General features: G+C 26.9%; 2 protein-coding genes across 2 annotated transcripts in view; one reads left to right on the plus strand and one right to left on the minus strand.

Annotated features, from left to right (window-relative positions):
- The window catches only part of LOC112684855, a 50,011-nt gene extending 35,675 nt beyond the window's left edge, over positions 1-14,336 (minus strand). The window contains exon 1 of the mRNA XM_025556561.1: positions 14,075-14,336. Within this exon, the coding sequence (XP_025412346.1) occupies positions 14,075-14,231 (157 nt within the window). The 5' untranslated portion in view covers positions 14,232-14,336. The remainder of the gene's footprint in view (positions 1-14,074) is intronic.
- Positions 14,337-15,541: 1,205 nt separating this feature from the next.
- LOC112684819 (CCR4-NOT transcription complex subunit 11) lies at positions 15,542-19,512 on the plus strand. Its single transcript, XM_025556513.1, has 9 exons — positions 15,542-15,579; positions 15,644-15,735; positions 16,233-16,381; positions 16,452-16,723; positions 16,785-16,908; positions 17,808-18,017; positions 18,118-18,257; positions 18,326-18,491; positions 18,556-19,512. Exons 1-9 carry the CDS (start codon positions 15,542-15,544, stop codon positions 18,760-18,762), a joined length of 1,398 nt encoding a protein of 465 aa, XP_025412298.1. The 3' UTR covers positions 18,763-19,512.
- Positions 19,513-19,949: the final 437 nt, after the last annotated feature.

Here is a 19,949-nt window from a genome sequence, read left to right on the forward strand (position 1 = left end):
TGGTTACGGATTATATCAGACTATAAAAGCCATCAGTTTGTACAATTATGTGTAATAAATATATATTATAAAATATAATTGCAATCATTTAAAATCCTACAAAAGCGAAACAAAATTTTGATTTATAAAAAAATCATAAATAAAATCAACTTAAATTAATAGGCCGGCTGGTACCATCAAACTTGTATTTTTACTATATAAGGCGTATAGAATAGGCAATATTAGTGATTTCATGTACGCTCTTTGATACCTTAATGGTTTTTGACTAAATACTAAGTAAAACATATCACATAAATATACCTATGTACTTAATAAATTATGAAAATTAATAAATTAAATGAACTTGAGTTGGATTGTAAAAATATTTAGTCAATAATAAAATTCTATTCGATCAATTATAAAAACACTAATTTTTTAATTATATTTAAGATATTTACTTAATTACACTAGTAATTATAGTTATTAGTTATTTTATTTTTTATTTTATACATTATATAAGTAATAGAGCATATTATTACATACATATTTATTATACTATTGTAAATGCATTACTGGGAAAAATATGAAAATGTATTTTATGAACATTCTGATCTAAAAACATACAATTTCTAAATGTAGAGAATAAAATGCTCATTTTAAAATATTTCTATAGTAAAACTCAATAAATATTTACCAAGAAAGACGGATCTGTTTCCAAGGCATTAATATTACTACGCATATACATATTATATATATATATATATATGCATACCATTAATAAACAAATAAAATGTGATTCAATTTTTATGGCGTCCCATTTTGCTGCCAATGGTAGTCATGACTAGGAAACATTAAAAGTCGTTTAGGCGTCTGGAAAAAGTCGTACACGAACTAGTGTCTCTTAAGGAAAATAGCGATTTCCGTATTATGCCTTTTTATCGATGATAAATACACAAGACTAAGGACGCGTTCGTAAAACTATTCATTTGGCACGCGATCTAAACCCTATGGACATATATTTTCAAAAACTTCCATGTACGTGAAATAATTCTATAACTCATTTTATTTCACTTTCTCTTGATATATTATTTCGACATGCATCGTTTTATATACGCAATACAGATAAACATAAGACGAGCAAATGCGAGTAAAATTAATACGTACGGATAAATATATAATTCCAACTGTGTTGCGGTGTTTGTTCCATTGAACCGGTTTCCACCTTAGGGGTATATAAATAACGAGGCGTTTAACCCCATTTTAAGTCCCTTACGAGCAAAGATACGTATGTTTCCAGAAATAAATTGTTCAATTTATTCATACGTCCCGTGAGTACAGCAACTTCATATTTTCTGTGAGAGTCTCCCCATTAAAAAGTCCGTTCTTTTTCGCACCGTAATTTATTGCAAGCGTCACAAACTAATTCTGTTCCCCAAACGAGAAAAGACACCCTTTTTTTTTTTCGAAATAATTAACTGGGGAAAACGACAAACAGGGAGACGTCACCAATTCGTTTTTTTTTTTCATATCATTATGTACCACCTATATACTCGTGCACGATACACATATATAAGAGCCACTCGTGGTATAAATCGTTAATATAAAAAGCGATTTGTACGCCTGGTGTAATAATATTAAATAATCATATATCATACATGATTATGTAAATTTATTCCGAGAAACTAACATCGCGCACGTAATATAATAATTTATAAAAAAAAAAAATTACGTGTGCATCGATCTGTGCGAACATGGATCGGCTCGTGCGACGTTTTCAAGACCACGAGTACACCTCCTTTATAGTTCATTACCGTTTTGGTAATGAAGCTATTACTTAATACGTATATATACATACAATATGTGTACGTGTATAAGGTGTTTGTATATGCCATGTGGCCATCGGCGCATACAGGAAGAGGAGAAACAGTATATAGGTAAAAACGTGTATAATACTAGCGCGCAAGAGGGTTGTTGTCATCAACGTCGTGCGTCGGGGGCGAACGAGCGCGCGCGGACGTCGATACGGGAATCTGCACGCGTCGAGGACCTGTGTGCTGTGTGCTCCACATCTGCCACGGTGGTAGTGGCGGCGACGAGAGAGAGACGAGAAAGGTCGCATCTGCCCCTGGCCGCGTGCGCTCGTGTGCGTATAATATATATATATATATATATATATATAAATGTATGTACGTATGTGCGTGTGTATGTGTTTCTATATTTAAAGAATATAAATGGCACGCGTACACACGTGTCTCAGCATCCTGTTACCGGCCCAGACACCTCAGCTTGCCCCTATTTGTCCTACAACAGCCCCGTTAGCACCACGAGCACGGTATTCAATTAGTAACGAAAAGAAAAAACTCGAAAGAAAACGAATAGTCCTCTTTAACACGCGATGACCTTATGGTTTTTTTTTTCCCCGTAAGAATGTTCGGTTTTTTACTTAAGTGAACACGTACCTCACAACAATCCCGAGCCTGCGGACCAAGCAAATTGGTAATAATCGAAAATGGAACAACCTACGCGCAGTTATTGGACGACGTTCGTGTGCTATGCGGACGATTGCAACCACGGTAATCGATTGTTGTCACGGAATTATGCGCGTACGAATACAACTCTCACGTGCCGTATTTTTGGTTAAGTCTTATTTAATAATATTATACATTGTTCAACGGACACCGGTGTAACACAATATCGCACGCGTGTCGTGTCTGCACAAAATGAATAATATAAATACAAATAAATGGCTCGCGTACGCGTTGGGCGGACGGACGGACGCGCGCAGGTATACGGCGCGACGGATCTAGACCTTTAAAACGTACACGTACAAAAACGAGTGCGTACGTGTGTACGTGTATATGTATATATATAACACGGAGAACGGGTGTTTTGGATAAAAAAAAAAAAAAATAGGTACACACGTCGAAAGCAAAAGCACCCGGTGCTAGTGGTATCAGGTTGCAGCGGTCGTGTGCCATTTGGTGTCTCGGCATCTCTCTTGTCTCACATCTGTCTGCCGTTATTGTGGCACTACCTTAACGGTACGGTTCAACCCTTCAGGCTCATATATTTATATATACATACATACAATGCCCACGAAATTTACAGCACGCGCGCACGGCGCAGTATACGCTCAGAATTCATTATCTACGTACATAATATACAAATAACGATAACATTTCGAATAGACACACGTACCTATATAGTTCACATAATACGAGTACGTGTTCAATTTCAATGGTTTGATATTCGTCGTCAGTAGATAATAGTTTACCAACCATATACCTATTTATAATACGTCATGTCCACAAAAGGTACACGGACATGATAAATATTTAGATACGTTTATATAGAGACTGCAATTTTTTTCAAATAACATTTTTCAAAAGTATGACCAAAAACCTATAACATAAATCATAAATTATCATGGAGGGTAAAACTACTCCACGTATGGTAAAGTTTCTTAGATCAAAGCGATCAATTTTAAATTTTGCGAAATTTCTTAAGAACTTTTATACGTAGTAAAGCTTATTAATCCCAATTATTTTAGTTTTATAACTATCGCTTAACCATTGCTACATTTTATTCGAAATGATAGAATGTGAAATTTAAGAATTCGAAATTTCAATCAAAACGATAAAGTACGGTAACTAATCGCTAAAATTTATATCGAAGTAAACCAGGTGGGTCAGGCAATAAATAGTAGGATAATTTCGTGCTGCTATAAGAATAAGAGCTCGGTTCGCCACTGAATATATACACCTATGTTCGCAAAGAGGATGTGTGTACACGTATATAAATATTATATATATATACACACACAAGTATGTGTATACATCCATATAATAATCGCCGGGGGTTGTTGGTACAGCAACACGTGGCTTACGGAGGCGGCGGCGTGTTTAGCTACCACCATCTGCCCGTCAGATTGTTGCGAACTCCCTTTTAACAAGTTTTAATTTAATTCCTCCCACAACGTTATTTTACCTACGCGCGAGCACAGGGTACTTAGCAGGGTCTACGGTGGCTATGACGGAGCGACAGCGGCGGCAGGGGACGCGAGCCGTCTGCTCTTCTGATGGCTGCTGCAGCAGCTACTGTGACGGACGCACGGCGCGCGCGAGTTTGCCAAATGTTACTTGATCGGGTTCCGGTGTTTGCGCGCTCAGCACGAGCCCTTGTGTTTGGGGTGGTGTTTTTTTCTTTATTTTCGTAAACAACTACCGAAAATCGCGAAATCATTACAGTACACACCTATACACTCGTCACGACATGTGCGAACACATCTAATTGGGCAGCCAACGCTAATCCACAATACAAAAACAAACAATGGACAGATACCGCTATCAAAAGTATGACGATGAGTTTTCATCATCGGGTTTTATAGCACACATATACAAATACACAAATAACATATTTTATACGTCAGGTTAGGTCAGATAATATGTTATATAAGATTGATTTAATTATTATTTCTCAACTTCAAACAAAAGGCAACGTGTTATTGTTTTGAAATATTACACTTTTTTCTCAATTTAAAATCGTAAAAATAAAACAATTATAGAATATGCAATAGATATACAAACGAGAAAATACAGATTTATAATTAAATTGTTAACTACTTTATGTATAATACTTGTAATACATCGAGTACTTTAAGGCATATAAAAAATTACATATGATTCAGTCAAATTATAAACAATAGACTGCAATGACATTGACATAAGTAAAATGGTCAATGATTTATTTTTTGATAGATTAAAAAATTATAGTACACTTATACATAAACAAATTTGCAGTTCTAATAATAATCCTCCTTGTGTGAATTATTAAAATAAATATTATTTAAAAATAATAATGTTTAATATTATTAAATAGCGATGAGACAGTAATGGAGTAAAAAATTATTGACTAATTATACTATATGATTACGATGTAATTATGAGTTATGAGACGATTATAAATCAAATTTGATCTAAATTAGATTATCTATTACCATTACCAATAACTACCATTATTCATTATCTAACACTGCAGTCATTATTTCCTAATTTGAATGCCACTGAGGTAAATACTATATATATATATTTATTTATATTATTCAATAACTAAACATTCAATAACATCAAATATTTCAATAATACATTATAATTCCTAAATATAAATAATTTTAAATAAAAATTAATCTATAACATACGAGTATCAGTACTTATATTTACGATAGTACATGTTTTAAATAATAAAATGTAATTGAATAGAAAATTTCAGTTCGGGATGAATAACGAAGAAACAAACCATATAAAATCTTGAAATATACTATAGCATTTTGTAAGTACAGACATCGATGCATTAGATAATTAATTAATTGATTTACAGATATACATGTAGATGGAACAAATTATATATTAGAACTTAATAACTCAATTTGTGTCTTATGTATGACCGATGATATTAGAAGATCAATAAGTAGGTTTATCAAACAAAACTTTAATCTACCCTTAATAAGTGTAAATAAAAAATATTAATTATATTATATAAAAATGTATAATAGATTATAAATCATCCCACTTGATTATTTTATTAGATCAGCGTTTCATAAACTGTGTTCCGTGGAACCCTGGGATTCCGCAAAGATCACTTCAGGGTTTCGCGAAGCTTAAATAATTTTTTAAAAATTTTTAATATAACTACTTTAAAATTTCCAACTAAAGACTAATAATGGTGAAAAACTGTATGCATTATAGAAAAAAAATATTTGTATATTAAATAACAATGCATAAGTCATATAGAATAGTCTACATTTATATTTAGTCTAATTAAAGTAATTATTATTAAAGTATTATAATATATATGTATACAATTATTATTATTTTAATTTTTATTTTAACATATTTTTTTAATTAAATATCTTTCACACAATATTATTATATAAAAATAATTTATTTAGAAATAATCTTAAAAAATCTAAAAAGCTTAAAAAAAGTAAGGGTTCCACGATAAATATGGACATCAAAAAAGGTTCTACAAATAAAAAAGTTTAAGAAACGCTGTATTAGATAATATAAACCCGCAATCTACCAAAAAGTTAAAACTATGTTCATGCATAAATATCTTAATCATAAAAAAAATATATAATAAATAAAAAGAACAGAAATAATAAATAATATACAATCGATAAGGTACGTAGTTACTTACCTACAACCATCTTGTTAAAATTGTATAATAATAAAAACTAATTAAAAATACTTAAAAACAAAATTGTTAAGATTAATATAAAAATGATGCCCAGAATTTATTTTTATTAAACATATCACCAACAAAATTGTACAAGAATACATTTTACATAATATTAAAGATACAAAAAACATAGACGAATTGATTAGAATTTTAAAACCGTAAAATATAACATGAAACTACTCAACCATTTAGAAATATTGAACTCAACAAAACTGTTTTAAATTTCATAACATATATTAGATGACTCTATGGATCCAAAGTGGCACGGGCCAAATCGAGTGATAGCAGTAGTTTCCAGCTGCAGGTTAATATGAAAGGTAATAGCACACACACATACACATACACACAAACCCCAAGAAACGTGAACTCGCTCTTCCAGCACAACCCCTCGAACGGTAACTCTAGACGGACGTCTACTGCAGTTTATTTAACCGGTTGTTCCAAATTCTTTCTGGAGATGAACACATAAATACATTATTTTTTCATTAACTTTAATGAGATTAATTAAAAAAACTCTTAGAAAAATACATATATAAAAATAATTGTCAACAAAAATGCAAATTAATTCTTATAATAAAATTCCAAATCAACTCAATAAATAGGTTTTAAAAACAAGTAGATATGTTTATTATAGATACATTTTGAAATACTTTTGAAAAAGATTTTTAATTATGATAAACTTTTAAATACCTGCATTATACCCAGGTATAAATACTACACACATAATCGTATATTTTTTTCCATTTTCAATTATTTATATTATTCATTTTGGAATGTAATTCTAATAAATACCGGCTCCATATTTTAAATTAATTATTAACGCGTACTTATTATTTTAAATTTAAACTATGGATATTATTATGAAGGCATTAATAGGTATTTAAAAAAAATATTAAAAATTATAATTTTATATAAATTGTTCATTCGTAATTCATTTCTTATAAAGAATTCAAGTACATTAATACTTAAATCTATATATATATATTACATTATAATAAAAAGGTAAACAAACCATAAAATTTATATTAAAGGTAAACTAATAATTATTATTTGTAATTTATATTTTGTCCTCAGCCAAAGTTTTATAGGTATATTTAAAAAAATACCATATTATAAAAAATTAGTTAAAATTATAATAATTATTATCATTATTATTATACAGTTTATTCTAATAATATATTTATGTGTATTATTGGTATAAATACTTATTTATTCTAATAAAATTCTATTATTGAAGCTAAATATTTAATTTGTAATAAAATTAATAAATAGTAATAATTTTAATATTGTAGAAAATATTTTAAGCGTATAAGACATTAAAAAACAAAATAAATATCAGAAGTAATAACAATAATAAAAATAGTAATGCATAGTGAAAAATTAAATGTTTACGTCACGTAAGAATATTTGTTCCAATTCGACGGCATGATGTTCCAACAATGAAAAAGATAGAACAAACCGTGATTTTTTTCGTTACCTGCTGTATCGAAAATGATACACAGATTTTAAATTGTTTGAATATTAAATTACGATAGCATTTTGGGGAAAAAACTATCGAGTACGTGACTAAGTGCATGCGTGACCTACATAATTAGTTATGTAAATCCAATAAGCACGCTTTGTATTGCATATCACACGTTTTTCGTATTGTTATTTCTTCGAAATTTAAAGTTTAAATCAATAAATAATAAATAATATCATGTATGTATATTATTATAACGACTATTTATCTGCGACGATGATAAATAAAGACCGACTATCGTTGATATTAATATTAATAGAAAAATAATTAACCCCACAAACAATATTTTTGACACAGTGAGATACCCGAACAATACGATAACAAATGTTAAGTGATGCATTGACAAAGAATTTGGTCACAAGTTACATTCGCAAACAAAATACAATAATCGGTATATTTAAAAGCGAATAACGAATAAACTTATAAAACACCTTACTTATTTAGTTTTCAGAATTTGCCGAAACCAAAAGAATAACTCGATTTACTTCGAACCCTTAATCCGATCTGGTAATCTGTAAGCACGTGCGTGACAAATTCCTTACACACCGAAATCGGTATTACAATTATTACAATATCGGTGCATAATTTATATAAATAATGAAAAAAACACAACTGGCGCCGAAAAAACCGGTTCATTCGAAACATTCAATAATATTCCAAAGCTATTTAAACGGGGCACGTGATATTTAAAAAATCCCTTGTTGGAATTTAGAATAATACATAAATACAAGCACCTGGTAAAACTGAGCACGCCCAAATCTAACATACGACATTGCACTATCGATATAGGGTTCTTTTTATTTTCAGAGATCGTCAGCTTCCTTGTTTTTGTGCACCAGGAAACTGAGGAACCCGAGTACTTCACGAACAAAACATAACGATTATTATTTTCTTTATATACCAATACATACGAAAATAAAAATTTCCAGTGCCGGTATATTATGTTACCGAAACCACGCCTACAGATGAGTATATCGAGAAATGTTTTCCTACTAAAACGTAAAAGACACGTAGTTTATTTGACATATATACCGCAGCTCACGGAGTTGAAACAAAATACGTGACCTTACATAAAATGTGCAATATTACAAATTTCTGATGCATAATATTTTTTTCATAACATTTTTCATTTACAATTTTAAATGGTGAATTTGACTCAAAATAACATAAACCGTAACATATGTTGTGGGAGGTTTTCGTTTACAACAGATTTCAAATAACATAAAGAATAATTTTAGTCTTATAAACCATACGACAATATTAATAAAATGTGTTAACATGATAATAAGATAATAAGATGAAAATGTATATAAGTACTTTATAAATCATAAATAACTAATTAAAAGGGTTTAAACACTAATTATTTCTAATTTCTAATTAAAATTAAAATAAGAATATGATTTACAGGATAAAAAGATTATCAAAAATTATTCTAGAAACTCTATATAGTAAATAGTATATCAAATAAATTAATAGAGTGCATTAACCTCAATTATTTTAAGTAAATTTTGATAGTTACATAATGCTATAATTTTAAAATTGAAATTATTTGATATAAGATATAAATATATTTATTAAATCATAGTTTTATATTTTTACAAATGTATTATAATTTTGATCAAATTTTAGTAAATATAATCAATATTTTGAATATAAAACATAAATTGAAATATAACATTAATCACATATTACCTTAATAACACTATTGGATCTTTTATTAACCCCGTTTTTTGGGCGTAATGCATAGGCAAAATTTAATTCATCTGTGTTTTATATAAAATAATTAAACAGTAGATGCGATCAATAATTATATTTATAATAATGTTAACAGTTTTTGAATAAATAATAATTATTAGCAAACATGGGCGTTTAACATAAATTTTTATAACATATTAAAAATCACACGGTAAGTATTAGTAACAAAATAATAAAGACATAATAATGAATTTAAATAACATATTATCTCCTTTAAAATCCATATAATTAACTTGAAAATATTTAAAACCAATAAAACTGATTCCGATATCCTACAATGTATACGCAATGGAATTTTAATATTTATATTAAGGGATGTTTTGCTAAAATTACGTGAATTATATGTTAGTATAAAGTAAAGAAGGATTTTAATAATTAAATAACATGACTAATTTTGTTTTATAGAATTAAAATTATTTTTAAAGTAGTTTTAATAACTATGACACACAAAAGATGTTCACTCGAAACCGGTATCGAACCAGCATTTTGTGCTTATAATTATAATTATATTCAGTTAATTAAATAGTATAATAAATAAATATGACTTTAAATTAAATTGATAATTATTTGCAAACAGAAATTTAGTTAAATTATGAATAATAATTATATGATACAGAGAACTCTAAACTAATTGTACTATAAAAGTATTATAAGTAACAAGTAATACGTTAAATTTATAAATTTTAAAAATTAAAAAACAAAAAACATTACATTTTTTAAGTTATTATTAGAATATTATAGATAAATAAATTGGAAATAAATAATAGTTTACAATTTGATAACCAACAAAATATTGAAAAATAATGAATAAAAGCTCACAGACTGAAAAAATAAACCAGAATTTTCGATTTAGTGTGTTCAAAATAATGTTTAGGCTAAATTTAATACCTCAATTATTAATATACAAAACTATACAAAACCTAAAGAAAACATATTATTTAAAATAAACTACAATTACGTAAGAATAATACCAAAATAATTAATTTCTTATTTAATTAGCTTTAAATATAATGTAAACTTTAATTTTAATTTTAATTTTAACTAAATCTATTTTAAAATGTAGTATATAGTTATACAAATTTACATACGATTGTTTTTTAACGTTACCAACATTTTTAACTATAAAAAATTTATAAAATGATGCACGTGGAGTTTTTATTTAACGGGTCAATAGTTCGTAACAACAGTTGAACGCTAGATTTAAAACGTACTTTTGACCCACTTTTTTATTAAGTGAACAAAATATATTAACGCCGGAAATTAAAATATCCATTAAGTTATTAAACTTGAGTCTTGGCATACGTATTTTATATGGACGTATTTTAAATTGAATAATTGATAAACCCTAGTGTGATTCATATTCTATGAATACAGTAGATGCAATATTGTTGTTAACTACGTGTAAAATAAAATAAAAAAAAATTATTAATGACACGAAATTATTTGTGGGCTCAAGTATTAAATCAGAAATAAGATGATCTTTAATTTTATCTTAATTGAATGTAATATCTTTTAATATGATAATAACAAATAAAATTACATTAACTTAAATTAAAAGTCTTAGGAAAAGTAACGGATAACAATTTTAAATTCTAAAAGTGCAATAAAAGCACTTTAAAACTATGATTAACTTTTAATTATTTAAATTGATAATAATTTCCAGCATTTAATAAATTTTCGCTCTAATTATAAATTATAAAAATTATATTATTCAATTAAATAGTGACTATACCATAAATTGGGAATATATTATCATCGTATAATACAGATATATATATATATATATATAGGATAAATCATTTAACTACCTAAACTTTACATGTTCGATAAATTAGAATGTAGTCACTTCAATAGATCACCTTGTATAAAGAATAAATATATATTTACACTTTTAAATTCCCATTACAATATATATTCTATTGTGCGATAATATTTTTCATCGGACGTTAAAATTAGTTTAAATTATAAACCACTATATAATTAATTATTATTATTCAAACCTAACCTTTTAATTTTAATCACTTGAGAACATTATACATACAGCCTACAATTATATTTTCATAAACTAAAATAAAGATTGTATTTGTTTCGTTTAAAATTAATACTATTTTTCATTAATCGTGATAAACCTCTATATAGTATAATATTATTCAGTTCTACGTTATCTAAATGACTTGACCATTTAAAACGGTCATGCTCTTAGAAAGTTTAAGTTACCAATGAAACGGTTTACGTATGGATACCTATACTTATAAGTGTGTACTGGCCTGTATTATTATGTAACGGACGAATAGATCCAGAGGTTTTACGGGTGAGTTACTGGAGAAGTGAGAATGTGCCGTGCTCTCAGTGGAAAAAACAGAAGCCAGGTGGTATGGACAGCGCCAGTACTGCTCTGCACCTGGCAAGACATTTCAAATATATACACCGAGCGTCATGTATAACTTATTACAAACGGGGAAATGACGCGCTTCCTCTCGCCCTATCACTCCTCCCTCGCCCTCCCAAGGTCTTTGATACTTCCAGGCTCCAATGATTTTGGACACTTCACGCACTACTACCAAGGTCACCAAACTCGGTTTCAAGTTTCAAAGAAGAGATCAGTTACATTTGTAAAAAGAAAAAAAAGAAAATTATATTAACACTTTGCCATAGTAGTCAACATAGATAAAGCATAATTTAGGAGTACATTTGGCATAAATAATTTAAAAGATTAGATAAAAATTATAAGTTAAGATATTATGATTACAGATTAAAAAAAAAAAACATTTTATGTATATTATTTTTAATATGATTTTAACTAAATAAAACATCTTGATTACATTTTTTCTTAATAGTTTTTAAATATAAATTTTAATTAATTGAAGATATATTATTAATTAAAGCAACGAGACTAAAACAAGTAGTTTTAGTAAATTCATATATGCATGCATTCTATAAGTGAAGCTTAATTTAATATTAAATTTAAAATGCAAACATTATTACATACGTAATAATATATTTTAAAATATCAAACACCGTTCTTGAGTAAAAAAATGTACACGAATAAAACTATTCAATTTTAAGCATGCTCGATAAAGTTATACGAATCAGAAAATAAAATAAAACTATTTATAAATCGCAGAAAATGTTGCGTGTATCATAAAAGAAGAAATCCTGCATAAAATACTATAAGAAATTGATAATATAATTTTAATGGACAGCGAGTTACCTTAAATTGTTTTCTCTTGTAAACACTAACGAACCAATTCTATATGGACTATGGTAATCTTTTCTGCGTTGTATTGCCAAAATATAAAGAATATTGGTTAAGGTCTTGGATATATCAAATTAATTATATTCATTGTATAATAACAACGCTAGCAATCAATCCCTTACGTCCCACTGATAAATGATATTATTTTATTATTGAACATCATTTACGTACAGCTTTTTTAAGGGCAATGACATTTGAAAAAATATTTACAAATTTTAGAAATAAATTAATATCCATAACAGTGAGTCTTATTCCCAATAGGGTAATTTCAGTTTTTTTTCTGGGGTAGGACAGTCGGTATGCTCTTATTAAATTTCCGACTCTGTGACTCATTTTACCAAAGCTCCGATTAACTTGTGTGGAGGGAGATATCTTACCAACCCAAAAATATAATGATTTGTACATTGTACATAAATAACTGTATAGTACACGCCTCATGTTTCTGATTTACTACATGCCAATAGCTTTATAAAAGACGTATTAAATTTTGATGATATGCTCACTTTAAAATAACCGTGACAAATATAAAAGTTGCTTATTCCTCCCCAAATAAAACCACTGCTTATTCCATAATAACCCACATTCTTATTATAAACATTACAAACAGATTGTAGTTAAATAAAAATACATTAAAATTCAGTAATCTACAATTTTTGAATTCATTCTTCATAAGCATTTACATTTTTAAATAAAAATCCTAGAAAGATTTTTAAACTTTCTTACTATTATTTTTTAAACAGTATAATAACTGTGGTATGAATATTATTTATTTTTTTTTTAAAAATAAAACGCAATTTCGTATTATTCCATAAATTCATTATTTTCAGTTTTCCCTTCAAATACTAAGAAATTTACTGAGAAAATATAAAATTTACTATTGTAAAAAAAAACATCGATATCTCCAATATAATTGGAATTTAGGTTTGAATTTTGGTGCATCCAATATACAATCCGGAATTCGTAAAATTTTAAAAAAGATAAGAAAATTAACATCATGATCATGAAATTATTGATTAAGCCACTTATTATTTATTATAATACTAAATTTGATCAGAAAAAAAAATCACGAGATTAAAATAAACATGATTTCTAAATTTTCCTTACATACTTTTTTTACATATTTTTTTAAGTTTTACACAACTATAATTAACGTGAAAAAGTGCTATTGCAGTCCACAATACATTCCACTAATAATATTTGTTTGTAAATAAAAATACATTAAATAATGAATATGTAAATTAAGAATTTAAACACAAAACCGAATTATTCTAGCAAAATTAGTCTTATATTCATTACTTATAAAAATGTTACAAATATTTACTTACCTTTGCATTCTAGGATAATTTGTAAAATTGCATTTTGCTTAATTTTTGACTTCTGAAATTGTGTCCATATTAATAATAAATATACCAAAATGGCAAGATTTCGAAATGGCGGGATAATTTTAGTACGCGCTGTGTTTGCATTAGGTAGAAGAGACATGCGGTGTAAATAAAAATGCAAAAAACATCGTTTAGTAAAAATGAATTAGTATTTTGTGGAAATTTGTAAAAAAAGTATAAATTTTAATAATTTTTTGATTTAAAATGTATGAATAACAATTTGTGTATATTTAAAATGATAAGAAATTAGTAATGATAAGAACTTTGTTCAATAATGGTAACTGGTAACTACTAGCAAAAAGATAAGAGAATATATTCATCAAACAATAAAATCAACGTCTTTGACAATATTTATATTAAAACTTCAATGAAAATAAAAATGCTATCTTCAAGACTATTTAGGTATTAATATATTGTTATTGTCACATTTCACGTATATCATGAATGATTTAACTTTTAATTATCATTAATATAAAAAATTAATAATGAGAATGATAAATATAAAATTAGAATTTACGTAAAGATAATAATTTTATTAAACAGAGAATCATCAAAATGTTTATGATCTGAAATCAGTCATCACTCAGTATTTCTGAATAGGGAAATAATCAGATTTATTAAGCAGAAAAATGAATTGCAAAGCAAACTTTCCAAAACACAATTTTTTAATATATTCATGTTACGAAAAAAAACATTTTCACAACGTTTGATGACATTTGTTTGTCGTAAAAAACCACGGATTATCATGGAGGGAAGACGTGAAACCAATCCAAAAATATAATGATTTGTACTTTGTTCATAAGTGCCCGTATAGTACCTACGCGTCTCATTTTTTTTGATTTACAAAATATCAATAACTTTATAAAAGACGTATTTATATTTTCAGGATATGCTGACTTTAAATAGCACGAATTTCTCCCTTCCCTCCTCCCTAAAATGATACCACTGTTCCTGGTTTGTGTATAGAAAAATATATATTCAAATGTTAATTTAAACATCGTTCCTACACAAAAAGGATAACTAATTTGCCGTGATTAAAAATCAAGCATTTTTATCAGGAGCAGCAATTTTAAATTTCAGACTTTTGTTTATATCCTCTTTGTAATATTTTTTTCTTACAACTCGGTTAGCAATAATCTTTTTTTTTATAATGTTGGTAAGCACAGTTTATCAACTACCGTTCACATTTTATCAAATTTTTATTTTGGTGTGTTTATAACTAATATTTTTCAATTCACAGTTATTACCAGTAAACTAACAAATATTTATATTATTGTATAGCCATTGTTTAAATTATGTTTTATTAGTGCAATTTAATTTGTTTTCTTCATTATATTATTTATTTACGCTTTGTAATTTACTTGTAATAACTGTTATACAAATATCAAAGGATTATTTCTCACATACAGAATGTATCTCTCTGTCAACCAACTGTCTACCCTTATGAGGTATGAACAAATAAAGATAGTATAATTTAAATACATTTCTACCGTTTTTAAATTATTTTTATAGCATTCTCAGTGAAGAAACTGTGGAAAATCAAACTCTTGAATACCTTGTTTCCCAATTACATCAATATTTTAAGCGAGAAGATAATTTTAAAGGTAGATTTATTATTAAATTTAATTTTATTATTACATTATGATTGAATAAAAATAATATTTCATAATAATTTTAACTTCAATCTTTACTAGATTTTTTTTAAATATTTTCTGTTATTATAATAAATATAATATATTTTATGCTTACATTAGAATTACCTCTTTAAAAATATTTAAATTGAATTGTAATCATATTTCATTTTAAATTATTATGAAATGATAAGTTTGTAATTCAAAACTTTTAATAAGAAAAATCAATATTTATTTTCTCTTATAAACTTCTACAACAATACTTCTGTAATTGTAATTACATTGTTTTTGTTGATTATTATGAAAAATCCTGAATTGCATAAAATATAAATTTATAGTTGAATGATCTTTATTATCTTTACTTAATATTACAGGCTTATATTATTATGAATATTTCATCAATTTATATTTATTGAATTAAATTATTATTAATAATATTAACAATACACTATCATATATTTAATATTCAGTTGGATGCACTTTACTCATGTTGATTCAGCATTCTGATTTTCTGCTCAATCAAACACAAAAATTTGCTGCAATAATATTATGTTATGAACTATACCGTAATGAACCAATTGCATCAAATCCTTTAGCACCTGTTTTTATGCATCTCTTGGTAAGATAAATTGTCCATATAAATTATATTATATGCTAATAAATAAATTTGTACTTAATTTTATTAACAGCACAAAAAAGTTGGCAAAAATGAATATGTTGGTGATTTGCCAGTTTTAACTATGCCTGTTAAAATATTTCTCTCCAATTTAATAATGTCTCAAAATTCTAAAGAATTGTTACGAAAGTCTGCTAAACAAGTACTGACAGCACGCAGTGATCCCAGCAAACCTGTAGTTAATACAGCAACAATTCTTAATACCATCAAGGATCGTCGAAAAAATCTCCCTCGAACAGCAAAAAGTTCCCTTCCAGTTATTATACCTGATCCTCAAAAAACTGAGTAAATTAAATAATGAGTGTCTAAAAATAACCCAACTAATAATTATATTTATATATTAAAGAACCAAGGAAGGAGCTAAACAAGTTTTAGAAATGCTTATAAGTGGACCTAAATCTTATGTATCACACAACTTCAAACCAGAAATGATGCGACTTGTACCTCCATTGTATGTTAGCAAAGATGAAGTAAGTATGAAAAATAGTCATCAGTAGGGTTCGGATTTTAAAGCATAATAAATAACAAAAAAAAGCAAAAATGAAGGACATTTATTTTTAAAAAAACCAAAAAAAAAGCATGACAAAATTAACATGAATTAGTTATAAAATTGATTAAAAAAAATTAATTAAATTAAAAAATAATTGACTACTATGTATTTTATAAGATTTTTAGTAGTGAAACTGTCTCTATTATCTGACAGAATGTTTTTATACAAAGAAAACGAATGCTTTACATCTACTGAAGTTATCGGTACATATTTCATACAAGAGGTTTATTTAAATCTAACCTATGATAGTTAATTTCATTTGATTAAATGCTATCAGTATATTATTAATGTCTAGTAATTGTTTCCAACCTTTGTTTTTCACAAGAACGCGATTTAGTTTACCCGAAATTGCAATTGCAATATCTCCATTAGCTTAATTTAACATATTTTCTGCATCTAAAACAATATCTATACATTTTGTCAATGAACTAATTGTCTGCAGATTGATAAACTATACATTTAATAAATTTAACAATTAAGCCGAAAACAATAATAATCCAATACAACCATTTAGTCCGTATTCTGGGATTTCAAATTTGTTATTAATTAAATAAAAAAATTTTTATTACTATAGTATATTTAATATACACATATGTATAAAAATGCCATGGTTGGAATAACTAAAAAAGCAAAAAAAAAGCATTTACACAAAAAAAAAGCAAAAATAAATTGGTTTATTTGGAAATAGAAAGACATGAAATAAATTTATGTTTAAAAATTAGAGTTCTATCTCATATATAAAAAAAAAGCATTTGTTTTAAAATCAGAGACCTAATCATCAGTTTTTTTTAATTTCACTGTAATAAAATACTTTTACAGATAGCTTGGATAAGCAAGGATAGCCGAACCAGCCACGTAATCATGTATGATAAAACAATGTGTGTTTCTACTAGTGCTGCTACTGAAGCACGTGAACTTATGACTAAAGCTCTTAAAACGCCATTAACATTACAGCAACAGCAACATCTATTAGCTGAACTTGTAAATGATCCAAAATTAGTTTATCATATTGGTCTCACGCCTTGTAAAGTAAGATGAATATAGTATTAATAATAAATATAATAGTTACACCAATATCTACAATACTGTTGTTCATTGTTAATATCAATCAAAATGTTTTATTTTTAAGTTACCGGATTTAGTTGAGAATAATCCTTTAATAGCTATTGAAGTATTACTAAAATTAATGCAGTCCCATAGTATAACAGATTATTTCTCTGTCCTAGTCAATATGGAAATGTCTTTACATTCAATGGAAGTAGTAAATCGGTCAGTTTATATTTTTTTGTTTTTTTTTATTAAACTAATGGTTTAATTATATTTGTATGTTGTATTAGATTAACAACAACTGTTGAACTGCCTACTGAATTTGTACATTTGTACATATCAAATTGCATTGTAGCTTGTGAAACTATAAAGGATCAGTATATGCAAAATCGACTTGTTCGTTTAGTATGTGTTTTCTTGCAATCTCTTATTAGAAACAAAATTATCAACGTGCAGGTAAATTATTAATATATAACTAAAATATCTAATTATGTTAATTCAATTTTTTTACCTCTTATAGGAATTATTTATTGAAGTTCAAGCTTTTTGTATTGATTTCATTCAAATACGAGAAGCATCTGCTCTATTCCGCCTCTTAAAACAATTAGAAACCGGAGATACCTGTAGCATTGGTAATATAGCTGCTGCTGCTGGTATTACACCAAGTACAATTGCTGCTGCTGCTAAGGATAAAGATAAGGAAAAAATAGTGCCAAAAGAAAAATAAAAATTTTTAATTTTTAATAAATTGAACTTGATACTTGGAATAAAAAACCTATTAAAATTACTATTAATTTTTATAATTAGAGAGACTGTTTAGTGGAAATATCTTTGATATTATTTTATATTTATATAACTGTTAGATCAGAAGGTGTTTGGTAATTCTGTTTTAATATAACATAAGTAAAGCTATAAGTTATACATTTAAAATATTATTACTAAATAATGCTATTGGATTTGTTTTATGGACAACAAATTTAAACAATATTATCAATTTTTTATTATTATTTCATTTATATTTGTACTTATAAGGTAATGAAATGAAATTTCTTGTGTATGTTATGCAAATTTCCTGGTCCATGTTAAATGCACTAACATTACTCTAAAAAAAAATATGTATATTTTTTGCTGCTTAAGTATTGAGTATTTACCTAGTGGGCTTTATTAATTCATATTTATTTTGATACAAACCTGTGTAGCAGTTATTAAAAAAACTGCTGTTGGCCATGCTATTGTTCTGACAACAACCAAACCTGCAATATGCAGTGTAGCACTTTGCTTATCCATTTGTCATAAAAAAAAACCTTAGACCGATGTGACGACATCTGATAGGTACAAATGTTGGACCATCATAACGTAAATTAAACACTTTATTTCCATGACAATAATAATTTCATTTCATTTTTCTTAAATTTATTATACTGTTAGATCACATTTTTTTTTATCATTTTCAGCCATTCGGGTGTGTCAATTTATATAAATAATTTACATATCTCTCTTGGACACTATATTAATTTCTCTCATTTATTTTCTTTTTTTATTATTATATAGTTTATTTTTATTATTAATAATAGTGTCACCAACCATATAAGTATGTCTATCGATAATAAACCTGTATCTTAACTGTGTATTATTTTATTTAAAAATAGATTTTGTAAATTTTAGAGAAAAATTAATAAATTGTTAGACTGTGTCAATATTTCTCCCTAATCTACAAGCATTTGTTATGTTTTGTAATTTATTCACTGATATATCGTAATATACATCATCTACTTTTGACCAAATAAAACCATTATGGTTGTCATTATTTAATTCTCAATTGCTGTTATATATATAGTATTCAACTTGGGGGGGGGTACAGAATACTCCAACAATGTTCAGAAATTTTAGCATCCCTCTACTATCATAACATAA

This window comes from Sipha flava, unplaced genomic scaffold (assembly GCF_003268045.1).
Source record: "Sipha flava isolate LNK unplaced genomic scaffold, YSA_version1 258_pilon_pilon, whole genome shotgun sequence".
In the NCBI taxonomy this organism is placed as follows: domain Eukaryota; kingdom Metazoa; phylum Arthropoda; class Insecta; order Hemiptera; family Aphididae; genus Sipha; species Sipha flava.